The sequence below is a fragment of the Microtus pennsylvanicus genome, chromosome 8 (genome assembly GCF_037038515.1).
Source record: "Microtus pennsylvanicus isolate mMicPen1 chromosome 8, mMicPen1.hap1, whole genome shotgun sequence".
NCBI classification, from domain to species: Eukaryota; Metazoa; Chordata; class Mammalia; order Rodentia; family Cricetidae; genus Microtus; species Microtus pennsylvanicus.
In genome coordinates, this window is record NC_134586.1 from 55,442,901 (window position 1) to 55,468,451 (window position 25,551).

The window sequence follows — 25,551 nt, forward strand, 5'->3', positions numbered from 1 at the left end:
TCAGTCAACCCTCTCTGAAAATGCCCTCACAGACATGCTCAGAAATGTGTCTCCTAGGGAACCTCAAGACTAAAGATTATGGAGGTGGAGAGTTGGCTCAGCAGTCAAGAGCACTGACTGCTCTTCCAGAGGACTGGGATTTGATTGAACCCACATGGAGCTTCACAGCTCTCTGTAACTCCAGTTCCAGGGGGATCTAATGCCCTCTCCTGGCCTCTGTAGGAGAGAGAGAGAGAGAGAGAGAGAGAGAGAGAGAGAGAGAGAGAGAGAGAGAGGAGGGAGGGAGGGAGGGAGGGAGGGAGGGAGGGAGGGAGGGAGGGAGGGAGGGAGGGAGGACCTATATACATAAATAAATGAAAAAAGATAAACACATCTGCTCTGACTCACCCCCTAGAAACAGCCCGGAGGCTCTTTCTAGCTCTGTCTATTGTGCTATTGGGATTGGGCTCTCAAGTGGTGAAGGCTTGACCCCAGCCCGTTGCACTACTGGGAGGAAGTAGAACATTTAAGACTTGGGAGCAAGCTAGAGGAAGTGAGGTCCTTGGGGGCATGCCCATGGGAGACATATTAGACCTTTTACCTCCCAGACTGTGAGATGAGCAGTCGTCTCCTCCAGCGCGGAGATCCCACTCCAAGGCCACCTCCAAGGGTTACAAAAAAGATCCACAAACGCGGCAAGGGCTAGACTTTTCTATCTGAGGATAAATAAGGAAACTCATGCTTTAAAAAAGGAAAAGGAAAAGGAAAGAGGGAAGAAGCACACACTCACACTTTCCTGATGGTCACCTTCTCTTCTACTTCAACTTAAATAATCTCTCTTTCTTGACAGTCTCTACACAGTTACATCTTTCCCCAGCTACAGCTACCATCTACACAGCCACGCAACTCTCTGCACAGTTACAATCTCCACACGTTCTCCACACAGCTACATACTTCACACTTCCTCTTTACACAGCCATATCTCATCTCTCCTACTCCTCCCTCACACGTCCCTCTCTGCAATTCAGATACACCTTCCTAACAACACACACACATGTAAGCGGAGGCTGCTCGTTCAGTCCCCGGACAGTCAGACCCGAATAATAACACAGAAACTATATTATTTACAACACTGCTTGGCCGATAGCTTAGGCATATCCCTGGCCAACTCATATCTTAAATTAACCCATTCCTATTATTTTGTATTTTACCACGAGGCTTGTGATTTACTGGTAAGTTTCTGGGGCATTTGTCTCCTTCGGCATCTCCTTGACTTCGCCTACATTCTCTCTACATCTCTGTTTGGATTTTCTGCCTGGTTTTACTCGGTTAAGCCATCAGTAGAAAGCAACTTCTTTATTAACTAATGTCAATAAAACATATTCACAGTCTGTAGAGGGGAATCCCACATCACTCTCTCTCTTACACACACACACACACTTCCCTCATATTTCCCCTACATTGCTCCTGCTTCTTCTCACAGCCAAAAACCTCTGGACCAGTATGAACCACATCTTCAGGGTCACGTAGTACTCCTTGAATAAACAATAAGGAACAGAACCATACTGATCACAGTTTCTCTCAGGCTAGGGAGATGGCACTGACCAGCCAGTGAGCAAAGTAAGCTTGCAGTTTTGAGTGATTGGGGTTCCCAGACAGAAAGTGACATTGAAATTCAGGACTTAAACAATAAAAAGTTAGTTGACTGAATCTTCAGGTTGGGGAGTATGTGCAGAAAGTCCATTGCTGAGAAAATTATGTCTACTAAAGTTGCTTCATGCTCTGGCCTTGAATCAGCAATAAACACCTGGGAAATTGACCTCATGTTGGTCTCTAGGGGCGACCAGATTGCTTTGGATTGGTTCTGAAGTCTAAAATTGGCTGTCTTTGTGACAGAGAATACTATTACTTTCCTATGTCAGTCTGAGTAATGAAAAATATCCTAGTGTTGTCTCTATTCATCAGAATTATTCGGCTTAAGTAGAAATCACTCCTGACCATCCACAGCTATTTGTGTACCCAGTAGATGGAATATTTTCATGAGATAAACACGAAAGCATTGGGGAAAATACCCATAGCTGCTGATAGTGGCACATGAGAGAAATTACAGCCTGAAACCCCACAGTCTTTTCCAAGTGTGGGGGGTCCCTATCAGGGAGTCACTCATCCAGTAGGTCGGCCTGTTGAACACTAGTTGTCACCTCCTGCATACTTCCATGACCGCTGGTCTCTTCCCCTTTAAGGAAATAGGCAGGTGGGGAAACAGCTTGATAGTACTTTTTACAAGTTTTTCTCAACCTATGGGCTTTGGTGGATTCAAGTCAGTCTTCCAAAGCTTATGAGAACCTTCTTAAAGAGACAAGATTTTCATATTAGTTAGCGTTATTATTGTTCGTGGTTATGGTAATGGTGGTGGTATTTTGTTGGAACCAGGCCTAAAAGAAACTCAGCCGTGAATAGTGCCCATGGGTTGAAATCTCTAAAGTCTGAGCTAAGTGAACCCATCCTCTTTCTAAGCCAATTACCCCATGTGTTTTGTAATGGAACGCTGGTTGACACAGGACTTTCTGCTCTCTGAGAAGATCACAGGAGCAAAGTCCAGCTGGCTCCCTGGACATGTCCCTGACTCCTCTCCTAACAGGTCCTTACCTGGCAGACTCCCCACATACTCGGTCCAAACTCAAACAAAGAGCATGTTGTGACGTCGCCAAGAATCTGAGTCAGGAGCCTGGGCAGAGGCCACTAGCTGTCATTTTCAAGACTTACAGACCCTTGCTGAGATTCACTTTCCATGTCTAGAAAAGGCAGGTGGGAGATAACATGAGTGCTGGTTAGTTTTTATCTACTAGACACAAACCTAGACAGATCTGGGAAGAAGAAATCAACTAAGGAATTGCCTTTGTCGGACTGTCCTGTAGTCAAGTCTATGGGGGATTTCCTTGGTTAATGATTGAAGTGGGAGGCTCAGCTCACTCTGAGGTCGGGTGGTGCCATACCTGGGTTGCATGAGAAAGGAGGTTGAGCAAGCCAGTAAGGAGCATTCCTCCATGGCCTCTGCTTCAGTTCCTGCCTTGAGCTGTTGCTCTAATTTCCCTAAATCATGGACCATTGTAAGAGCACATAAGCCAAATAATTCTTTTCCTCTCCCAGTTACTTTTGGTCATGGTGTTCATCATAGCAATACAAAGGATAGGATGCCCTGTGTGGCTGGTTGTTTATGAGGCTAAGTGACCTCTCCTCCCATTGCAGAACCCCACTTCTGAACAACCACCACTGACAGGCACTTGTTATGGTTATGCCGTATGCACATTCAACTTGCAAGAAATCGAAAGAGCAGATCTCTGAGTTCGAGGCCAGCCTGATCTATGAGTGAGTTCCAGGACAGTCAGGGCTACATAGAAAACCAAAACAACAGTGAAGGAAGAGCTTTAATACATAACTTTTCCATAGGTACTTTCAAACTACACCTGATTTTCACTGAGGAAAGACAAAGCCATAGCCAAACAAGAGGAAAAAGTTTCACTATTATTTTTCCCTTTTGCAAGGACAATGTATTTGTTAGTTTTCCATTATTATACCAAAATAGTCGAAGAAAATAACTAACAAATAGAGAGGTCTTGGCACTGGAGAGATGGCTCAGTAGGTAAGAGCACATACTCCCCTTGTAGAGTTTGGTTCCCAACACCAACACCAGACAGCTCACAACAGCTGATAGCTCTATCTCCAAAGGATCTGGCGCCCTCTTCTGGACTCACTAGCACATACACACACAAATAGATGCATAGTTTTGAAATATACTAAATTTAAAAGAGGGGCTAGAGAGAGGACTTGCTGATTCAGAGGCTGCTCTTCCAGAGGACCCAGGTTCAAATTCTACCACCCTCAGGATGCCTCCTAATCATCTGTAACTCCAGTCCCAGGGTATCTGACAGCCTCTTCTGGCCTCTGTGGGTACTGAATTCACATGGTGCACAGACATGCATAACGGCAAACCACATAAAAGAGAGGTTTATCTTGGCCTGTGCCTGTAGAGGCTGCTGTCCATGGATGAGGGGTCCAGAGGCCAGTACATCATGGTGGGAGGCATGGCTCAAACAGCTTTCATTGCCATCTGGAGGGTAAAAAAAATAAAGAGAAGCTGGGTGGGAGGTCACCCAGTTCTTTTCAAGGGCAGTTCCAAATGGCCCAGGGAGCTCCCATTAAGGCCCCCAACTCCTAAAGGTGCACAGACTCACCACCCTGGAAATCACACGTTAGCGCATCCATCGCTCGGGTCATTCAGCATCCACACTACAGCAGCTCCTACTTCTGCTGATGGTAACTTATGGGTAAATTTCAGAGAAGTTAGCTATAATGGAATTTGAATTTTATGCACAGGCTTCAGAAGCCAAGCTTCCCACGAGACAGAATTCTTTTAATATCCTTCTAGAACCTCCTCTTCCAGACCACTAGACCTAGGATTCCCGTTTCCTCTGAGACAAGGAGGAGGCAAGCCAGCTCTTTAACACTGTTGCTTTCCTTTCTGCCACAAGGTGGCGCTGTAAAACAGCAGTCCAGCAGAATGTGGTGAGGGTTCTTTGGCCTGGTTGGTGACTTCTTGTTGGCCCAGAGGTCCACAGATCTATTGAGGAAGTCATCAGCTGGTGGGTTAAGTCAGCTCCTGGTAACCTAAGCCAGGAAAGGATAAACAGGTATCAGTCACTAGTGTCAGTGGGTGCAGAGACCTGAGCCACTGCTGTCACAGACACCACAGCCATCCTGTCTGGTAGGTTACGATCTGGATGTGAAATGTTCCCCACAGGCTCACGGATTTAAAAACTATGTTCATAGCAGCACTATTTGTAATAGCCAGAACCTGGAAACAACCTAGATGCCCCTCAATGGAAGAATGGATAAAGAAAGTGTGGTACATATACACATTATTTTGGGGATTAAGTTAGCCGGGTGGTGGGACGCAACCCATACCTCCTTACAACAAGGGGTGTTCAAGGAGACCTTTCAGGGCATCTTATTCCATCAAACCACACCAGTCTGGAAGCAATCCATAGGTTCTCATCCTCTGTGGAAAAAAGAGAAGAACCTCTTTTCCAAAGTAACACATCCTTAGACCCAAATTTGGAAGTCATGATACCTTTATAATATACCTGCTGGTTTAGCTCAGCAGCCCATACAATGCAATGTCTCTCTGTACTTAGCTCCTTCACAGTCAAAAAATTTAAAGATAGCACAATAATATACATAATTCAGACTCTCTATGAATTTTCCATTTTACATGGCTTATTTTTCTTTACTCCTTTTAATCTATGACTATCTGTACTCTGTCTCTTTAAAGATTTTGTTTTATTTTTTAAACTATTTACTTTTTTTCCAACTCTCTATACTCTTTTTCTTCTCTCTTCCAAGCCTATGTACATTTATCCAACATTATGACTCATCTTGATTTGTCTTAATTGCATATCTTAATTCTTTACTGTTCAGGAACACTTTTTAAAATGCTAAGCACTTCTTAAAATTTAAGCTGTGCCATTACTATGGTATATATGCTACTGCCTGCTCACTCTGTATAGTCCAGGATTGTAACAAGAGGACCTGCTTGTTGGGGTTGCTGTCCTGCCCAGTTCCCCAGCCATTTAGTCCCAGAGAAAGTCACACACAGAGTCTACATTTGATATAAACTAATTGGCCCATTAGCTCAGGGTTCTTATTAGCTCTTATAACTTATATTAACCCATTATTCGTATCTATGTTAACCACAAGACTTGGTACCTTTTTTGGCGGGGCAGGTCACATCTTCCTTCTTTAGTGTCTGGGCAGGACTGGGGAGGAATGGGCTTCCTTCTTCTCAGAATTCTCCTGTTCTCATTGCCCCACCTCTACTTCCTGTCTGGTTTTCCCGCCTATACTTCCTGCCTGGCTACTGGCCAATTAGCATTTATGAAAAACATAATTGACAGAATACAGAATTGTCCTGGACCACTCAGCATGGTGGATCTGCTTGTGCCTCTGAGCTGAACACACCTCCCCAGTTCCAGGCACAAAGGTGGTCCACTTTGCCATCAAGCAAGTTGCAGCACACTGCTCACAAACCCCATTTATATGCTCTGTCTCCTGAAAGAGCCAGAGGTCACACTGGCAGCACAGCCCAGAAAGCCAGCATTTCAAAATGGCACGGCTTTTCTGCTATTGCTAAGTCAGGAAAACCTCTCTTAAAGGAGCTGTGGCACACCACCAGCAAACAGCTAGAAGCTGTGTTAAACTCTGTATTTTTGTGTTTAGAATTAAGCTCTCTCAAGTTTTTAAGTGAATTTTAGTTTGCCACGTTGGTACCAATTTGTTGCAGGGAGTGTTACTTGTTTGTTCCTGGCCACCCAGCTAGCTTAAACTTAAAATAATCACACAAAAACTATATTATTTAAACCACTGCTTGGTCCATTAGCTCTAGCTTCTTGGCTAACTCTTAATTTAACCCATCTCCATTAATCTGTGTCTTGCCACTGCTTCATGGTATCTCCCTGACTCTGCCTCCTTTCTCCCACATTCAGCTTAGTTTTCCCTGCCTACCTACGTTCTACCTTGCTATAGGCCCAAAGCAGTTTCTTTATTTATTAATAGTAATCACAGCACACACATCGATGAACCAGCTCAGTAACTTCACTTAGCCTCATAGCCTCAGCTTCACCCAGGTTTTAACGTGCCCTAGGATATCCCTTGTTTTCCAGGTTGAGTAATGTTCCATTGTGCAGATAGACCAATTTGTTTATCTGTAATTTCTTGTGACGCCCTGAGTATATCTACCTCTTGCCCAATGCTGCTATAAATGTGGCTGTAGAACAACTGTCTCTTAGTCTTCCTGCTTTCAGTTTGTGGGAGACATATGAGAAGCGATATTGCTGAAAGTCATGATGATATTATTTTTAACTATTTTAGGAAACCCGTACTGTTTTCCGAAATGGCTACACCACGTCCCCACCAGCAACACATGGGGGATTTGACTTCTCCATGCCCTCACTAAGAGACTTGATGCTGTGCTTGGAGGTTGCCCATCCTATGGATGTGAGAGTCTCATGCCTCCCGTAGTGCTACCTGCAGTTGTTTTACAGCTTGCCTGGGTGGCTATAACATGACAGGAGCAATGTTTTCCCAGTTGCAAGCCCAGGCCCCACAGGCTTCTATTCTCACTAGAACTGCCCAGCTGCTTTGAGAACCTGCTAGAAGGTAGAGACATATCACCACCCCAGACATCAACTGGCCAGGTGCCAGATGTGTGAGAGTCCATAGAAGATCTGCCACCCCAGCTGAGTGCTAGGTGACTAAAGCAGATCCCAGCCAGCATCACTCTAGTCTGGCCCAGGGCAGAACTATCCAGCTGACTCAAAGTCATGTACAAGAGTAAATCGTTGTGTTTTTAAGTGAGTGTCTTGTTACTGTTATTGAGGAATTTTTTAGTACCCTATCATCTATGCTTTCTCCCGTGGACAGGCATGGCTCTCACCAGCACAGGAGCTCCTTTGTGAGCAGCTTCCTTTTGAGTCACTGATCTCATCTCACTTCATGATAAACTGACAAACAGGTCTCAAAATGGTTGTGTTATTTCAAACTGCCTGCAACACGGCTAGATCATGTCACGTTGGGTCTTAAAATGGAGCTACGACAGACCTAGAACTTCCTGTGTAGCCGAGGCTGGTCTCAGACTCCTGGTCTTCCTGCTTCAGCCTCCTGAGCATGCAGATGACAGGCATGTGCTGCCATGCAGTTACATGCTTCTTGTGGGACCTAGGCTTTATTCACCTGTGTAAACAGCTCGGAGGAGATTGCCGGCTTACTCGATGGGTGTGTGTTTAACCTTTAAGAACATCCTGGATAGCTTCCCAAAGTGGTTGTGCCATCTTTCCTGCCAGTATAGGATGGAGAGCCCAGTCCCAGCATGTTCTCATCCACAGCAGCTAGGATCTGGCTTTGCTGCTTACACGACTAGATCTGTAAAGAACTGAGACAGTCAATTCTCCTGTCTCAGGTTCCTCTCTGTCCTCGCTCAGAGAACAAACTGGGCTGACTGAGAAGAGGAAAGGGGGGATTTGTTTTTTTGCCCCAAAAGTGTAACAATTTGAATAACAAAGCAAAAATTACCTCCCCTTAAAAAAACCCACACACATTCTTGAGGTGCTAATCGGCTGGGTGTGTGGGGGAGTTGATAAGTTATAAAACGGGACTAATCAAGAGAGAACTATCAAACAGAGAGGTAAGAGAAAAACCATCAAAATTTGAGGGTGTGTCAATTAGATCGGCTGCTCTATTTCCCTTTCTCCTTCCCTCCATGGTGCGAGGGAAAGTTGAAAAGTGGGGGAAAGCTCCTGCAATTTCTGTTGGTCCCCTACCACCCATGGGTCAGAGCTGGCTTTTATTTATTTTGTTCATTTATTTATATTGTTAATTAATTAATTAATTCTTGAGGCAGGGTCTTGCCGTAGAGCCCTGGCTGGACATGGACTCAGAGAGATCTCTTGAGTACTGGAACTGACAGGGTGTGCCACCATATACTTGAACTTGGTTTTGTTTGTTTGTTTGCTTGCTTTGTGTTGTATTTTGCTGCTGACTTTCAGGTTGATTGGATGAAAACCCAAATCTCTTTCTAGAGCCATCCAGTTCATTACTATGGGCTCACAAACAAGCCTGCTGTGTTTAGCAGTTCTTTTAAAAAGATATATTGATTGTATAGTATAGTATTGTACTGTATTGTATTGTATGTGTATGGGTGTTTTGCCTGCATGTATGCATGAGTACCATATGTGTCACTAGTGCTTGATGGGGCCAGAAGAAGGCATCAGGTTCCCTGGACCAGAAGAACACATCAGGTCCCCTGGATCGGGGGTTACAGACATTTTGAGCTGCCATGTGGTACTGGTAACTGAACCTGGATCCTCTGGAAGAGCAGCTAATACTCTTAACCACTGAGTCACCTATCCAGCCCCTGCCCAGGGGCTCTTGTGTGGGATCCAGATGCTGGAGTTTTTGTGTGTGTGTGTGTATTTTTTCCTGGGCTGCCACAGGTAGCAGCTAGTAGCCACATCTTTGTATGCCTAGTACTGACCCACCTGAAAAAGACTGCAGCTTGTGGAGGCTTGAAAATACGAGCCTATTTCCATGTTGACCAAAGGTCAAAGAGTTGAAACTTACCTCTAGTTCCTTCAAGGTTATTGTGCTTCTACCTCAAACAAAGTTTCCACCTAGAGTTCTGCTCTCTCAAGGTTATTGTCAACAGGTGTGGCTAATAGCCAGATCTGGTACTCCAGGAATTAAACATAGGCGAATTTCAGTACTCACTGGAATTCCCTCCTGATACTACCCTATATGTTTCTCTGTTTTATTATTTTCATTTGTGTCTTCATATCCTTTACTATATTTCTAAATCCCCACACCTCTACTCTGGCAAGAGGTATTTTTGTCCAGGCTGGTCCCTGAAACTGGCTCCTTGTCCAGAACTTTTCTTAGCTTTCTCAGGCCCTATATTTGGATATTCAAGCCCCTATGTTGATGCCATATACAACAAGTCTTTCTCTGTCCCATCGGACAGCTCCCAAATAAACTTATATTAATTATGAAAGTTTGGCCTATAACTTAGGCTTGTCCTACTAGCTCTTATTACTTAAATTAACCCATTTATATTAATCTATGTTTTGTTCCATAGATTTTTACCGCTCTTCCACCTTGCATCTCCTTTTTCCTCACTATGTCCTCTGGTATCTCTTCTGCACATAAATTCATCATCTCCTCTGCTCTCTCTGCTTGTAAGTTCCGTCTCACCTCTTCGTGCCTTGATATTGACCATTCAGCTCTTTATTAAACCAATCAGAAGACACCTTAGTAAACACACATCTTCAAAGTGTACACAAAGATTATTCCACAGCACTCTTTGGCCTCTGAAGGCACTGTATACATGTGGTACATAGACAATCATGCAGGCAAAATACACTCATATACATAAAACAAGATAACTTCTTTCTTTTTTCTGAAACAGGATTTTCTGTGTAACAGCTCTGCCTGGCCTGGAACTCACTTTGTAGACCAGGCTGACCTCAAACTTGCAGAGATCCGCCTGCCTCTGCCTCCTGAGTGCTGGGATTAAAGGCATGTGCCACCACCACTGGCTAAGTAATTTCTTTTAATAATAAACAAGAGCTAGTTCCAGGACAGGCTCCAAAGCAACAGAGAAACCCTGTCTCGAAAAACCAAAAAAAAAAAAAAAAAAAAAAAAGAAGAAGAAGAAATTGTTATGGAAAGAGGGCATGACAGATGGCTAGAGGAACATACTCCTCTTCTAGAATATTGGAGCTCAGCTCTCAGAACCCATGCTGGAAAGCTCCTAACTGCTTGTAACTCAAGCTCCAGGGGACCACACACCCTCTTCTGATCTCCATAGACACACACACACACACTTAAAAATAAAAATACAGCCAGGTGGTAGTGACACACGCCTAAAATCCCAGCACTGGGAAGGCAGAGGCGAAAGAATCTCTGTGAGTTCAAGGCCAGTCTGGTCTATAGAATAATTTCCATGACAACCAAGGCTACACAGAGAAACCCTTGTCTCGAAACACACACATAAAGAATGAAGGCTGAGCAGGCCATGGAAAACAGCCAGTAAGCAACATTCCTCCATAACTTCTGCTTTAGTTCTGTGATGATGGACTGTGATGGGGGAGGGTAAGTAAAATAAATCCTTTCCTCCCCAAGTTGTTTATTGTCGCGGTGCTGTGGAAGCTCCTTCCGCTCCTTCAGCCAATAGCCTTTGAGATACTAGCCCACTGGGGCGTTGTCCCTTTCTCTTTAAAAAAGCAACAGCAGCCCTCCTCTTGCCCTCTGCTTCAGTGGTCTGTTTTATCACAATAGAAAATCTACCTGCTTCACCAGGCTGACCTTGAACTCCTCGAGATCCACCTGCCTCTTCCCCCTGAGTGCTGGGAATAAAGGCACACACCACTACACTGTGTCTCACAAAAGCTTTTAGCACACAACTCTACAACTTTAATATCTAACCATATTTATCTATAGACTTGACCCATCTGTATAAACTCTTGTGTAGTTTTGTATGTCTTGACTATTATCCCATGCTTCAGCTAACCATTCTCTGATGTTGAGAAATTCTTTCAACTTGTTCACACTCCTTCCTACTTCTCACACTCATGGTCATTGGTGACTATTTGTCCTCCTTGTGTGAACTATGAATGAGTGAGGATATTAAGCTGTCCTTTCAGACTGTGTTCTAGGCATTCCAACCAAATATTTTACAGTCTTTTTTTTTTTTTGAGACAGGTTTTCTCTGTGTAGCTTTGGAGATTGCCCTGGAACTAGCTCTTGTAAGCCAGACAGGCCTCAAACTCATGGAGACCTGCCTGCCTCTGTCCCCAAGTACTGGAATTAAAGGTGTGCACCACCACCACCACTAGGCCTATTTTATAGTCTTAATGAGATATATTTCATACATTGTAAATTTGCCCCTCAAGCCTGTAAGCATTAGTTATCACCCCCAGTCTGCTCCCACCATCCCTAGGCCTGAGCTACCGATCTCCCTCCTGCCTCTGTGCTGTGGCTCATTCTGACATTTCACATCCACCAGTTCATAAGTTAACCATCCCTTCTCAGATTGCTTTCTTTCATGGAGCACACCATTTCCATGGTGCAGCATGTATCAGAATTTCCATTAAACTTTTTTACAGTGAGGCTTGGCAGTACATGTTCATAATCTCAGCACTTAGGAAGTTGAGGCAGGAGGATTGTGAGTTCCATATAATCCTGGGCAACATAGCAAGATCCAGCCAGTATTGAAATGACAATTTTTTTAAAAAAAAACCTATTAACTATTACTTTTAACTTTTTTTTTAGTTTTATTTATTTATTATGTATACAATGTTCTGTCTGCATGTATGCCTGCAGCCAGAAGAGGGCACTAGATTTCATCATATATGGCTGTGAGCCACTGTGTGGTTGCTGGGTATTGAACGTAGAACTTCTGGAAGAACAGCCAGTGCTCTTAACCTCTGAGCCATCTCTCCAGCACCCTACTTTTAACTTTTTAAATATCTCACTTAAATGTGTGTCAATATGAACCGTGTTTCATTCTGGATTGTGCTAAAAGATTCAAACCTGGTTACCTTAAGGAATTTGATTAGGATATGAATTACTGGAGTTTATTCATATTCATGTTCACATTTATTATATGCAGTTCAGGATCTGTCTCTACAATCCTGACACCAAAAAAAAAATCTCTGAAGCCACTGTTCTATAAATGTGCAATCCCCTCATTTAGCAGAGAATCGTAGCCTGAACTGAGCTCTGCTTCTGTAATGCAAGGACTCACGTTCCAAGGCAGAAAGACTGATACATGATGGATGTAGGAACGGATTCATGTTTTCACTTGAATTAAAGAATTTAAAGTGAGAAAGAGTTTGAAAGTCAAGCAAGCCAAAGTTTATTCAAAGAAGATACTTTTATTGGCGTGTAAAAAAAGAGAAATCCCAGGAGGGCAAGTTGTAGCTTAGCAGAGGAGGAGGGAGACTGGAGGAGAGAAGAAAAGCCATAGCATTTAAGTTAAACCAGCATGGACAAGCAGTTACCTTGGAGGGGAGCTTTAGAGGCAGAGTGAGAAAGTCCAGAGGAATCCCCCCCAAAACACACTTGGGTCCTGAGCCAGCATCTGAAAGAAATTTAGGCAGACAAACCTGTTGTCTGAGTTTTCTGTCCTGCCCAGTTCCCATAGTCATTAAGTCCCAAAGAATCACACAGAGGTCTACATTAATTATAAACTGATTGGCCCATTAGCTAAGGCTTCTTCTTTTTTTTTTTTTTTTTTTTTTTTTTTTTTTTTTTTTTAGTTTTTCGAGACAGGGTTTCTCTGTAGCTTTGGTGCCCGTCCTGGAACTAGCTCTTGTAGACCAGTAGACCAGGCTGGTCTCTAACTCACAGAGATCCACCTGCCTCTGCCTCCCAAGTGCTGGGATTAAAGGCGTGCGCCACCACCGCCTGGCCTAGCTCGGACTTCTTATTAACTCTTATAACTTATATTAGCCCATTATCCTTGTTCATGTTAGCCACATGACTTGGTACCTTTTTCGGCGAGGCAGTCACATCTTGCTTGTTCTGTGTCTGTTCTCATTGCCCCACCTCTATTTCCCACCTGGCTACTGGCCAATTAGCATTTTATTAAACAAGTACAAGAAGCAAATGTTTACAGGGTAAAACCATTGTCCCACAGCACAGACCCAGTCTAACTTCCTGGTGGTTTGAGGGACTCTGCCCTAAGGGGCAGGAATTCTGGGAAGGAGAAGTGCACTATGCCATTAAAAGAATAATTATTCCTCCCACCTCTTTAGCATGGCTTAAGGCAAACCTACATCCCTATGGGCATCACTTGGCCAGGTGACTGACCTGTCCAGCTGGATTAACGTGGGTATGGTTTGGGTAGCTTGTATCTTTAGGTCCCCATCCAGGCCAGCGATTTCATCCACTTAACCTGAAGGAACTGCTGTGTCAAGACCAACATGCTGTCAATTGGAAGCTGCCATTGGGAGTGGAAATGTAAAAACGGCACTACACCATTTGTCTCGGGAATGTTCAACAAAAAGCTCTCCAAATTCACTCTTCTATTAGCACGTGAGATTGGTCACTCTCTCTGGCCTTTGCCTGGAGTTGATGATTTTCTCTGGTTACAGACAATAATGAGAGCATGAGCATTTCTGGGCAGGAGCCATTTGGATCCCCCACTTGCAGAAACCGTTTACACAATCACTGATCTCTTCCGTGTTTTTTTTTGTTTTGTTTTGTTTTGCTTTGGTTTTTTTTTTTTTTTGTGCTCTTTGCGATTGGGATTCAGAGAGAAGGGCTCTGAAAATATGGCACTTTTTGGCATGCTGATCTGTTGACTCAAAAACATAATTCTTGCCTCAAAGGGAATTAGAGATGGTTTATTTGGGAGCTAAATATGAGTGGCTATGTCATTGGATTACAGATTTAGGTCACCCCAAATTCCACATTCTAATGTGAAAGCAATCTTATGAAGGATTTAGAGTAACATAACAAGGAAGGCCATAAACCAAGACACTTAAAATATATTGGCAGAAACATTAGCTAGGTGGTTACAGCAAAGTGGGTAGACCTCTGCTATAGGCCTTGGATGCTAAAAACTTTTGGTTGGTGGAAACTTCCCTAGGAGTTTCAATCTGTGAGTCACAGGATGTTAGGTCTGACACAGAGGTGGGCAAACTAATAGCTACTTACGGAGCTAAAGATAGCCTAAGATAAGTAAGTAGTCACTAGTTGCAGAAGCAGCAACATTTTAACCTTGCCACAATCATTGATGCTTTAATCGGTTCATGGGCCTTGCAGAAGGTTTCAGTTTGAGGCTGTAGCTTCCTTCTGGAGACTTTAGCTCACCAAACAAAGGAAGGGGAAGATCTACTGGCCTTGAATTAGCATGTGCGCAGAATCAAGGTCCTGTCAACTTCATTCCTGTAAGTCCTGGGTGCCAGCTGCAACACTGTGAGAGAGAGAGAGTGAGACAGACAGACAGACAAAGGCAGAAAGAGACAGAGACACACACACACACACACAGAGAAAGTGCTCTCACATCGAGATGTCATATCTTGCTGGACCTCTCCTTGGATCAACACTTTCTGCAAAGTTCTCCTGTCTTGACTTGCCACAGAGCAAACAGCCAGCCCAGGCCCTTCCCTGGGCTCCATCTGCTGCCAGGCTAGACAAAAGCCCGAGTCTGCAGATACACCTGGACAGATTTGTGTCACACACTACTGTCTTCTAGTTTGGGCCCTCAGCAGAGGTTTTATGAGCCACAGTCTGTCCTACACTACAGGATATTGAATCAAGACACTGAGTGTTCTTCAAGCACGCTGAGTTGCAGTAAACATCCCTTGTTGTCCTCCTTGTCTCCTGCCCTTGTAGGAGGACGGCTAAAAGAGGGCTGAGTCCTGTTGGACGAAGGGAGCTACATCCTGGGCTGTGCCGTCTTCTTGTACTTGAATACATTTGTATTTCTTATCTCCTTTCTAATCTGACTGTTCGCCGCAGGGAACCTTGGATGAGGAACGGGGAGATGGACAGACAAGACTGGGAACTTCCTTTGCTCCAACACACAGACTCCATGGAGTGCCACAGTTCTTATTTTTTAACATTTCCTTTTAGCCCTGAAATAATAATAGTAAGGGATAAACTAAGAAATTTCCAATAAAGATTCCTGCCTTGGAGCTGGAGAGAAGTCTCAGTTAATTGAGAGTCTCTGCTGCCCTTTCAGAGGACCTGAGAAATTCCCTTCACCCACACCAGGCATCTCACAACTTAATGTAATTCTAGCTCAAGGGGGATCCAATACCAGTTTTTAAGACCCACCGTGTAGAAATGGCAGGAAAATGCTCTCCTGTAACTAACTGGAATTTCAGCTCATTAATGCTTCTGACAGTATGGACCCCCCCAGGCAGTTCTATGCATCCATGTCAGATTATTCCCTAAAACACATTGTAACAAAGCAACCTGTGTGTGAGTGTTGAGATATATGGGTTTGGTTTGGTTTTAGCTGATGCTCCCTTGCTGCCTACTTAAATTTATTCACACAAGTTGCTTCTTGGGCCAGCAAGGAGACTGGAACATCTCACAGGAAGTCACCTGTGCAGCAATGTGAAGTCTCAGGTAGAGAGCAGACAATTTGAAAACTGTGAGGCTGATAGAAAAACTAGCATCTTCTCTCAGTGAACATAACAGAATGTATGGAAAGGAAACCAAAGTTCCTCATTCTTAAAAATGTACTATTAAACCAGGCAGTGGTGGCACATGCCAGCACTTGGGAGGCAGAGGCCGATAGACCTCTGAGTTCAAGGCCAGCCTGGTTTACAAGAGCTAGTTCCAGGACAGGCTCCAAAGCTACAGAGAAACCCTGACTTGAAAAATCAAAAAAAAAAATTATGAGTAAATAAATAAAGTTAAATTTTTTATTTAGGAGTGTGTATCGTCAATGCATGTATGTGTTCCTGTGTATGCAGATGGAGAACAGGGGAACACTGGACATCTTTTTCAGTCACTCTCCATATTATTTACTATTTATTATCACCTTTGTTTGTGTGTAACCCTGTGTATGTGTTCCTGTATGGGCATGAGTGTGCCATGAGGTCAGTGGGCAGTCTGGGAGGGAAGGTGGTTCCACCTTGTTTGAAGTGGGGTCTGTTGTAGTTTTGCAGTTGCTGAAGCCAGAAGGCTCACAGTATTTCCAAGATTCTCCTGGTTTCTCCTCCCATCTTGCCACATATTTGCTGGGATTATAAATATTCACTACTGAGTCCAGCTTTACATGTGTCCTGGGAATTCAAACTCAGGTCCTCATGTTTTTATGGTTTATTATTATTATTATTACTCTTGTTGTTGTTATTATACAGAGTCTCTTACTGAATTTGCTGTTTTGTCTGGACTGGCTGGCCAGGGAGCTCCCAGAATGCCCAGCTTTTTTGAGGATTTGGGGAGATGAGTTCAAGACTTCATGTTTGTACAACAAGCCCTTTCCTGACAACTGTGTTCCCAGTCACCTGAAATTTATCTTAATTACAGGTTTCTACAGCTGTGGCTAAACACCTTCTGTCATGGTTTAGGCTGCTAGCATGAACCTTGATGTGGGATGTCCTTCTGTATATATGTTGCTCTAATGGTTGACGAATAAAGCTGCTTCAGCCTATGGCAGGGCAGAGAAAAGCCAGGTGAGAAACCCGAATAGAGATAGAGAGAGAAAGTAGGCAGAGTCAAGGAGACACCATGTAGCTGCCGAAGAAGACAGATGCCTGGAATCTTACTGGTAGGCCACAGCCTCGTGGTGATACATAGATGAATAAAAATTGGTTAATTTAAGATGTAAGAGTTAGCTAAACATATGCTTAAGCTATTGGCCAAACAGTGTTGTAATTACAGTTTCTGTTTGATTATTCAGGTGTGAGCAGTCTCCGTGTACAAACCTTTGCTCTGTGCAGCACATGGAAACCTTCCACCTTTTCCTTCTACTCAGGCCCTCAGTGGGATGGATGATACCCAATCCCATGCTGGTGCAGTAGAGATGTCACAGATGCCTGCACTGGTGTCTCTCAGGCACACCTAGGAGTCATGTTCTCCAGCTGTACAGCCCCAAGCTAGTTTACATGCAAAATTAACTATTATGAAAACAGAGAATGCACATTGTCAGGCACTGGGGCAATTCTGGAGTGCAAGGACTGGTTCACGAGTCTAGCGGGGAGTCAGCTTTAGACAGCCGGACCCTACATGTGCCTAAGATGTTTTTAATAGTCTTGTTCCATCGCCCAGTCTGGCTTCTGGCTCTCTATCCTCCTCCTCAGACCCAACAAGTACAGAGATTACAGGTGTGTTCTCTCATGTCCGGCCACCTGTCTGTACTTCTTAAGGAGACTCAAGGTTTTGACAAGCTGCCTACAATTTTATTTTCTTCCTTCCTTTCCTAATGTGTGTGTTTTGCCTGCATGTATATATGTTCGCTGCATGTGAACCTTCAGATACCATAAGAGAGTATCCAATTCCCAGGAACTGGAGTTACAGATAGTTGTAAGTTGCCACAGAGGTGCTAGGAATCAAATTTGTCTCCTCCACGAGGGCATCCAGTGTTCTCAACTCCAGCCCCACTGCCTCCAATTTCTTACTCTGCAGCCACTGTTCTCAAGCTATGCCATGGGAAGAAGGGAATGCATGAGCGAGGGGAAAGGGCCGCCCATCCTCAAGAAGCTGTTGCTGGAAGCCAGTGCTCACTGATCCTGGCAGAGGGGGATGGGGCTTTCAGTGAGTAAGTGCAGTGGGGAAGATGGACCCTCCAGCAAAGCAAGCCTGGACAGCAATGAGAGACAGCACTTTCTCTAATTAAGTGTTGCCATTATCTTCTGCATGCAGAGTTCTAGTAGGCGCTTGGCTAAAGAGAAAGATTTTCAACACCCCTGGTGCTTCCTGAGTAGCTTGGACTACAGGCTACAAACACACACTGCCAATCCTTTACTTGTTTATTTATTTATTTTTTTATAGATAGGGTCTTGCTATGCACCCCTGGCTATCCTGGCATTTATTATGTATCCCAGGTTGTACTCAAACTTACAGCAATCCTCCCGTTCAGCTTCCCAAGTGCTGCTATTAGAGACAAGTACTACCATATCTGACACAACCCTGGATTTTAAAAATAAATCTTTGTTTTTTTTTAAAAGGTATTTGTGGGGTAGTTGAACATTGAGTTCTAATGTATATTTTAAAATTGTTTACATTGCTATCTAATTTATGTGTGTACGTGTATGGGTGTGCGTGTGCTACTACTCAGGTGGAGATCAGAAGACAACTTTTGGAAGTCTGTTTTCTCATCTCATGGAGTTTAAACTCAGGTTGTCAGAATTGGTAGACAGTATCTACTTGCTGAATCATCTCTCTGGTCCTCTATATGTGAATTTATTTATTTGACACAGAATACCTATGCAACACTGGCTAGGCTGGAACTCACTATGCAGACCAGGCTGGACTTGATCTCACAGAGATCTTTGTGCCTCTGCCTCTCAAGTGCCGGAGTTAGAGGTGTGAACCACCATGCCTAGCTCTATATGTACACCTTATGACTAGTGTATTGATACTGACTTTTTAGGTTGACAGCAATATTGTGGTAGTCTATACAGAAGGGGCCTTGGTCTGTTATATTCAAAGTGAAGTTGAGATGGAGCCACCACTGTCTTCATCTGTGTATCAGAGCAGGGAAGTCGCTGCTTGGGGGAGTGGGATTGACCCAGGGTTGACGTAGGTGCCACAGCATTGGACAGTCATGAGACTTAAGGTCCCCAGGCCCTCTCATACTATTCTGTCACCTGCTGTGATTCTACTATAAAATATTTTTTCAAAAGTACTGAATTGTTACAAAAAGGTGGTGGGTACCCTCCGATATGACTACACCCCACAGGAAAAGTTAGCTGTGCGAGACTTTGCCTCCCAGTGTACCTCAGTGCCCTAGACAAAGGCCCAGCCTGACGCCGTGGCTCCTGATTCTGGCTTGGCATCCTCCACAGCCCAGACCAAGCCCTGGCTCTAAGTTCCTGCAGGAATCGCTATCTGGATATCAGGGCATCTCTTTGTTTCCTCTATTTATTTCATGGCTGCTCCTATTTTAGCAGCTGGTCCTGGGTTTCTATTTAGAGAGGCAGCAAAGCCCGCTTCTTAAACAAATAGATGTAAACACTTCGATTCAAAGACAAGTGGGAAATAACAGTGCAGGTGGTACTTAGATATTGTAAAAAAAAATTTTTTTAGGGTGTTAAAGAAATGACAGAAGTTTGGGAGGAACCGGATGACAAGTTTCAGGAAATGTTTTCTTATTTTATTTATCAAGTTGACAAAGCATCCTCACACAATCTGTTTTTCTCTTGTCTCTGGGTATTTGTGCTAGGGGCCACAGGAGCTGCTCAGGACGCCTTCTGAGACCTCTTCAGATGAAGGATTAGCACTAACACGGAGAGAGGAAGAACAGTGGGAGGGAGCAGAGATATAGAGGGTGGCAAAGCTCTTCCCCCATGGGCACCAGACTTCATTCCTTACTGGATGTGTAAGGTGGGAGGGGTACAATGTGAAAGAAAAATTATTAAAGATTTACTGATAATCACTGGTTGTTTTTTTGCTAGGAAAATGTCCTGGTTACCTAAGGAAAACACAGTCAACAAGTGTGTCCATTGGCTTTACTGGTCTTTGTATGTGATCCACACTAGAAATCACAATCCTGTGAATAATGGGTAGGATTCACAAACCCAGATTAAACTATAACTCTCCCTCCCTTCCTCCCTGTTGATTCATGTAGAGTTTTAAGAAATAGAAGAGAAATTTTTATGTAGCCTACCTGTTTCTCCAACTGTAACATCTTATAAACCAGAGACTTGTCCTGAGTAAGGTCAAGATAGCTACCATTCCCATCACCCTGACGTCATGTCACCGTTGATATTCATGTTCCACCCTTGCCATCATCACACCTCTGTCCGCCCATCCTGCACTTTGTCACTTCTTCATGAATATTAGATGAAAGGGCCAGCGAGATGGCACAGTGGGTCTGGCACTTACTGCCAAGCCTGATAATGTCTGTTCCGTTCCCAGGACCCACATAGTAGGAGAGACTTGACTCCTGCAAATGGATCTCTGATCTCCACACACTTGCTATGGCAGAAGAGGGTGCTAAATCTCCTGGCACTGGAGTTACAGGCAGTTGTGCGTTGTCATGTGGGTGATGGGAACTAAATCTGGGTTCTCTGCAAGAACAACAAGTGCTCTTACCTGTGAACATCAATGTTCATTTGTTTAGGTAAACATATTTTTTAAAAAATGTGTTGCCATCATCAACAGCCTTGATGTTCTCTTAAATATTCATTACCGGGGCCCTGGAGATGCTTAGTGGGTAAGAGCCTTAACCACCAAGCACTGATGGCCTGAATTCCATCCCTAGAACTCCCACATGGAGGAAGATGAGAACCAGCTCCTACAGGTTGTCCTCTGACCTTTATATGTATTATATGGCAGACAAACATAAACACAGAGAAATAAGTAAGTGAGGAAAAAAGAAAGAATGAAAGAAAGAAATAATGAATGAACAAATGGAAGAGAGAGAGATAGAGATAGAGAGAAAGAAAGAAATCCTACTATCTTTCTGTATTTCTGTCTTGGGGTTTCTATTGCTGTGAAGAGACATTATGACCACAGTATAGGGGTATTTATTTGTTTTAATAAATGAAGCTTGCCTGAAGATCAGAGAGCAAAGCAGCCATACAGGCCAGGGAGTAGTGGTACACACCTTTAATCCCAGGACTCAGGAGACAGAGGCAGATGAATCTTTGTGAGTTCAAGGCCACCCTGGGCTACACAAGAAGAGAAACAACTCACACAAAGGTGATTCCAGCACTTGGGATCACACGCCTTTAATCCCAGCACTAGTGAGGTGGAGACAGGAGCAAATATGGCTGGGCAGAGAGAGGAATATAAAGGGGAAGAGACAGGAACTCACTGTGGAGTTTGAGGATTCATAGAGACAGGATCTTGTCCACTAGGTCTGAATATTTGGTAGAGATGGGGTTCAGGTTGAACTCCAGTATCTGTCTTAGGTTTTTATTATTTGTGCTATGCCACGGCAACTCTTATAAGGAAAGCATTTAACTGGGGTGACTTACAGTTTCAGAGGTTCAGTCCATTATCATCATGGTGAGGAACACTGTGGCATGCAAGCAGTCATAGTGCTGGAGTAGTAGTTGAGAGCCATACACCTTGTAGACAACAGGAAGTTGACTGAGACACTGGGTGGTATCCTGAGCATAAGAAACCTCAAAGCCCGCCCCCACAGTAACATACTTCCTCCAACCAGGCCACCATAACTACTTCAACAAAGTCACACCTCCTAATAGTGCTACTTCCTATGAGATTGGGGGGGGGGAATTATATTCTATCTATCTATCTATCTATCTATCTATCTATCTATCTATGTATCTATCTATCTACCTACCTACCTACCTACCTACCTCTGATGTACCTGTTACTGACTTCTTTTATTTATTTATTTGTTTGTTTGTTTTTGGGACAGGGTTGCTCTGTAGCTTTGGAGCCTGTCCTGGAACTAGCTCCTGTAAACCAGACTGGTCTCAAACTCACTGAAATCCGCCTGCCTCTGCCTCCCTAGTGCTGGGATTAAAGGAGTGCACCACCACCGCCCAGCTGTTACTGACTTCTTGATAACCAGAGAGCTGGAACTAGAACGCTCTGTGACCCTAATGGTTCAAAGAATAAATAAGGCTCCCTTGTGCTCCACCAGGTCCCTTTTTATGTATTTTGTTTACCTGTCTGGCATAGGGTCCAGGCACTCTCAAATTTACTAATGTATTCTGTGTAGGAGATACCAGCTGCCCACAGTGGGGACTGGATGATGGAATGGATCTTTCACCACGAAATCTTTTGAACTTCTTTAATTTCAGCCACCTGAAGCTCTCTGTATGATCGCCAGCACTGGAAATTAAAAATAACAAAGCAAAATCAAGAACACCCAGGAGGGCTTTGCACAGACACCCTGGGGCCGACTTCTTCACACACACTTTTGTTTCCTTTAAGAAGACGGAAATTCTCCTCCAATAGCAATTGGTACCCAGCCCGAAAGACACACCCTCTTCCGGAAAGCTTCTCAAGCACATATTCCTGGTCCAGGGTCCTCAGGCCCTGAGAGTGCACTACGCATGCTCCTTCATCCACCCAAAATTTCCACGGGCAAGTAGAGCACGGCCAAAAGCAACTTGGGAAGGAAAGGGCTTATTTGGCTTATCTATCCCAACCACGGTCCAACATTGAGGGAAGCCGAAGCCGGCACTCAAGCAGGTCAAGAACTGAAGGCAAGGTCATAGAGAAATGCAGCTTCATGGATTTGCTGCTTTTGGTTTGCTCAGCCTGCTTCTTTATATACTTCAGAGCCCCCTTCTCAGACATCGCACCGCCCACAATGAGCTGGGCCCTCCCATACCAATCATTAATCAAGAAAATGCCCAATTGACATGCCCACGGGCCTATATGTTGGGTCATTTTGTCAATTGAGGTGTCAAGTTGACAAACAAAACCAACTAGCACAGACCAGGGATAGTGGCCTCTCAGAAACCCAGTGAGATGCTATCGTCCATTCCAGAGGCTTTCCCTTAGAAAAAAAGGTTTTCCCCAGCCAGCCTGAAACTCAGCCTCAAGTTCTAGTGGCATTAGCCTGTGGTCACTTTTCCTTTAGGTCCCGCTACTCTATCCAGTTCCCGTTGAACGCAGGCTCACCTTGCCGCTGAATTCAGGGTGTTGTGCCCTAACTGACCTTTGGGGTAACTAACACTGGAAAGTCCCTAGTGTTGCCCTGATTATGGACTGCTGATCGCAGGGAACCCTAACAGTTTCTGGAGCCCGTTGGTGCTTCAGCGGGTGGCTTCCCTCTGAAGTGTGCCCTAGAATGAGGGCACTCCACGTGGGAACCCACAATGTTCTGGGTCTCCTGTCTTAGTGCGATGTCCTTGTCCACCGCCAGAGGCTCCAGACAAGGCGGTATGAACGAGAGCGAGCCGGCTGGAAGGCTGCCCCCGGCAACCAGTGACGCGCACGGCGGCGGCTCGAGACTACGCGCAAGCGGCCCGGGGGCTGAAAAAGCGCGCAGGATCCCGCGCGCTCTAGGGGGTGCAGCGCGAGCGCGTGAACTCGCTTCCCCGAGTGCCCCGCCCCCCCCCGCGCTCGCCCCGCCCCCCGCGGCCACCTGCTGCCCAGCGCGCGAGCGGGTGGAGGGCGCGGGAGCGCGCGCCGGGGCGCTAGCGAGGCCGGGAGGATGGCGCGGGCCTCGCGGGTGCAGCCGGCGCTCTGGGCGCTGCTGTTGCTACAGGCAGTGGGCCCCGCCGTGGCGGCCAAGCTCAACATTCCCAAAGTGCTGCTGCCCTTCACGCGGGCCACGCGCGTGAACTTCACTTTGGAAGCTTCTGAGGGCTGCTACCGCTGGTGAGGCGCGCGGGCCCCGGCGGGAGGCGGCAGGTGCGCGGGAGGGGGCCTGGGCGCAGGTGCGCGGCGTGCGCGCTCTAGCCGGCCCCGCGTGACCACGCGGCGCGCGCGCTCGCTGCCTGCGCATGGCGTCCGGGCCACTCGTGTCTGGGCTGCGCGGGAACAGGAGGCTCGGATCGCGGGCTGCAGAGGGCAGCGCCCCACGTGGCCTCGGTCCCCTGCTGTCAGGGCCCTGAGGAGCTCCAGTATGAGCAGCCAGGGCTCTGGAGTCTATGGGAGACGGGGAGACTCACCCCTGGCTCCCGACTGGTGTGGGAAGCGGGTCTGTGAAGACCTGGGCAAGGCGTGTGTGGGAGACCCACCATACCCGTTGGCCCACTTTGGGAAAATCTTAAGTTTTGAATGAAAGGACCTGGAGGTCTATTTTTCAGCTCTGAAGTGTGAGGCAAGGGTCTGAGATGCTGGTGGATCAAGATGCTGCTTGGTTTCCTGGCCAGGATCTGACCCAGCAGGGTGATGCGATGCGATCCAGCCTTTGACTAGGCAAATGAGGAAGGGAGAGCTTCTGGTTGCTGGGTGCAAGTTGAGTAGGGTGTGACCAGGTCGCACCCTTGACACACACCCTGACTCACTAGTGATAATTTGGTAGTGCTCCCTCATCCCTTAGGTTACACTTAGCTGCCAGCCTCCTTTCTGCCTCAAGGATCTGTCTAGGACATGGTTCTCAACCTGTGGGTCGCGACCCCTTTGGATCACATATTCGATATTCTCCATATCAGATGTTTACGTTACGATTCATAACTTAGTAACAGAATTACAGTTGTGAAGTAGCAATGAAATAATTTTATGGTTGGGGTCACAGCAACATGTAAGTATTAAAGGATCGCAGCATACGGAACAAACACTGGTCTAGGCTAAGGCTTAACTAGCTAGTGTGTGTGTGTGTGTGTGTGTGTGTGTGTGTATTCATGTTCTGTATGATGCCCAGAGCTCAGACCCGTATTCTGTTACATGTAGTTCTCAAACCTATTTGTTTTAAAAGTCTGCCTCATAAGGGTGGCATTGTCACCCCCGTAGTCCCTGCGCTGGGGAGGCTGAGGCAGGAGGACCCAGTTTGAGGTCAGTCTGGGTTGTGAGACTGTGTCTCTAACTGGAGGCAGAGTCATTCCATTGCATTTTGCAGTGAGTGCTTTACCCACGAGGAGGCGCGCTTTATCCCTCCCTGGGGCCTTGTTTTGAGCGGGAAGATCAGCTACTTGGGAGGGCTACTCGCTCATTCTCTTGCTGAAGTTGTCTGCTTGAAGGGCAGGAAAGAGGAAGCTGGCTATGTATAATAGCTGGCTCCAAGTGAATCCCCTCGCGTGCATTTGTGTACTGCTTCCTGCGAGTTCTGTAGCTATACTTTTGTTTCTAAAATAACAACCTTTTTCTTTCTTTTCCCACACTGTGCTTTCCTGAGAGTTGCTGGTGGGTCTTGGCAGATTTTTATTTACTCAGACTGGGAAAAGCATTCAAAATCTCAGATGTGTCAGAGGCGCGCTGAGTCCCTTCTGGGTTGTTAGTGTCTGGTTACTTTGATCCTAAGGCGTGGTTGACTGCTCAGACTAAGTGTCTTCTTTGAAGGTGTTTGGTTGCAGTTTCCCCTTTACTTCACAGGAAGATGGTCTGTCAATCAAGCACAATTCAGAAATGTTAATCTGAATACCGGCACTTACTGCTTTAGTTATGAGGATTTTTGTCTGGAGCTTCTGGGAATTGGCAAGCAGCTGAGACTCTGTACCTGCAGTTACCTCCACCTACTTCAGGTCTTTGAGATGAAAAGCAGAGAAAAGTTAACCCCTGCCATGCCCCCGGGGTGTTGCTCAGTTTGGTAGTCCCTGCTGAGCTCCAAGTTCTCTGAAGTTGCTGCAAGTTTGAGCCTGTAGCTTCAAGGTTACCTTTCCTATTTTCTGATTTGCACCTCTTAACTGGGAGGTAGTCTGGTCCTTATTGCTGAGTTTGAGGGACTGACTGGGAAGGGTAGCAGCT

At 45.3% G+C, this 25,551-nt stretch overlaps 1 protein-coding gene across 1 annotated transcript in view; it reads left to right on the top strand.

The window, feature by feature from the left end:
- The first annotated feature begins 23,301 nt into the window (after window positions 1-23,301).
- The window catches only part of Nup210 (nucleoporin 210), a 94,386-nt gene continuing 92,136 nt past the window's right edge, over window positions 23,302-25,551 (top strand). The window contains exon 1 of the mRNA XM_075983490.1: window positions 23,302-23,523. Coding sequence (XP_075839605.1) covers window positions 23,357-23,523 — 167 coding nt within the window. The 5' untranslated portion in view covers window positions 23,302-23,356. The remainder of the gene's footprint in view (window positions 23,524-25,551) is intronic.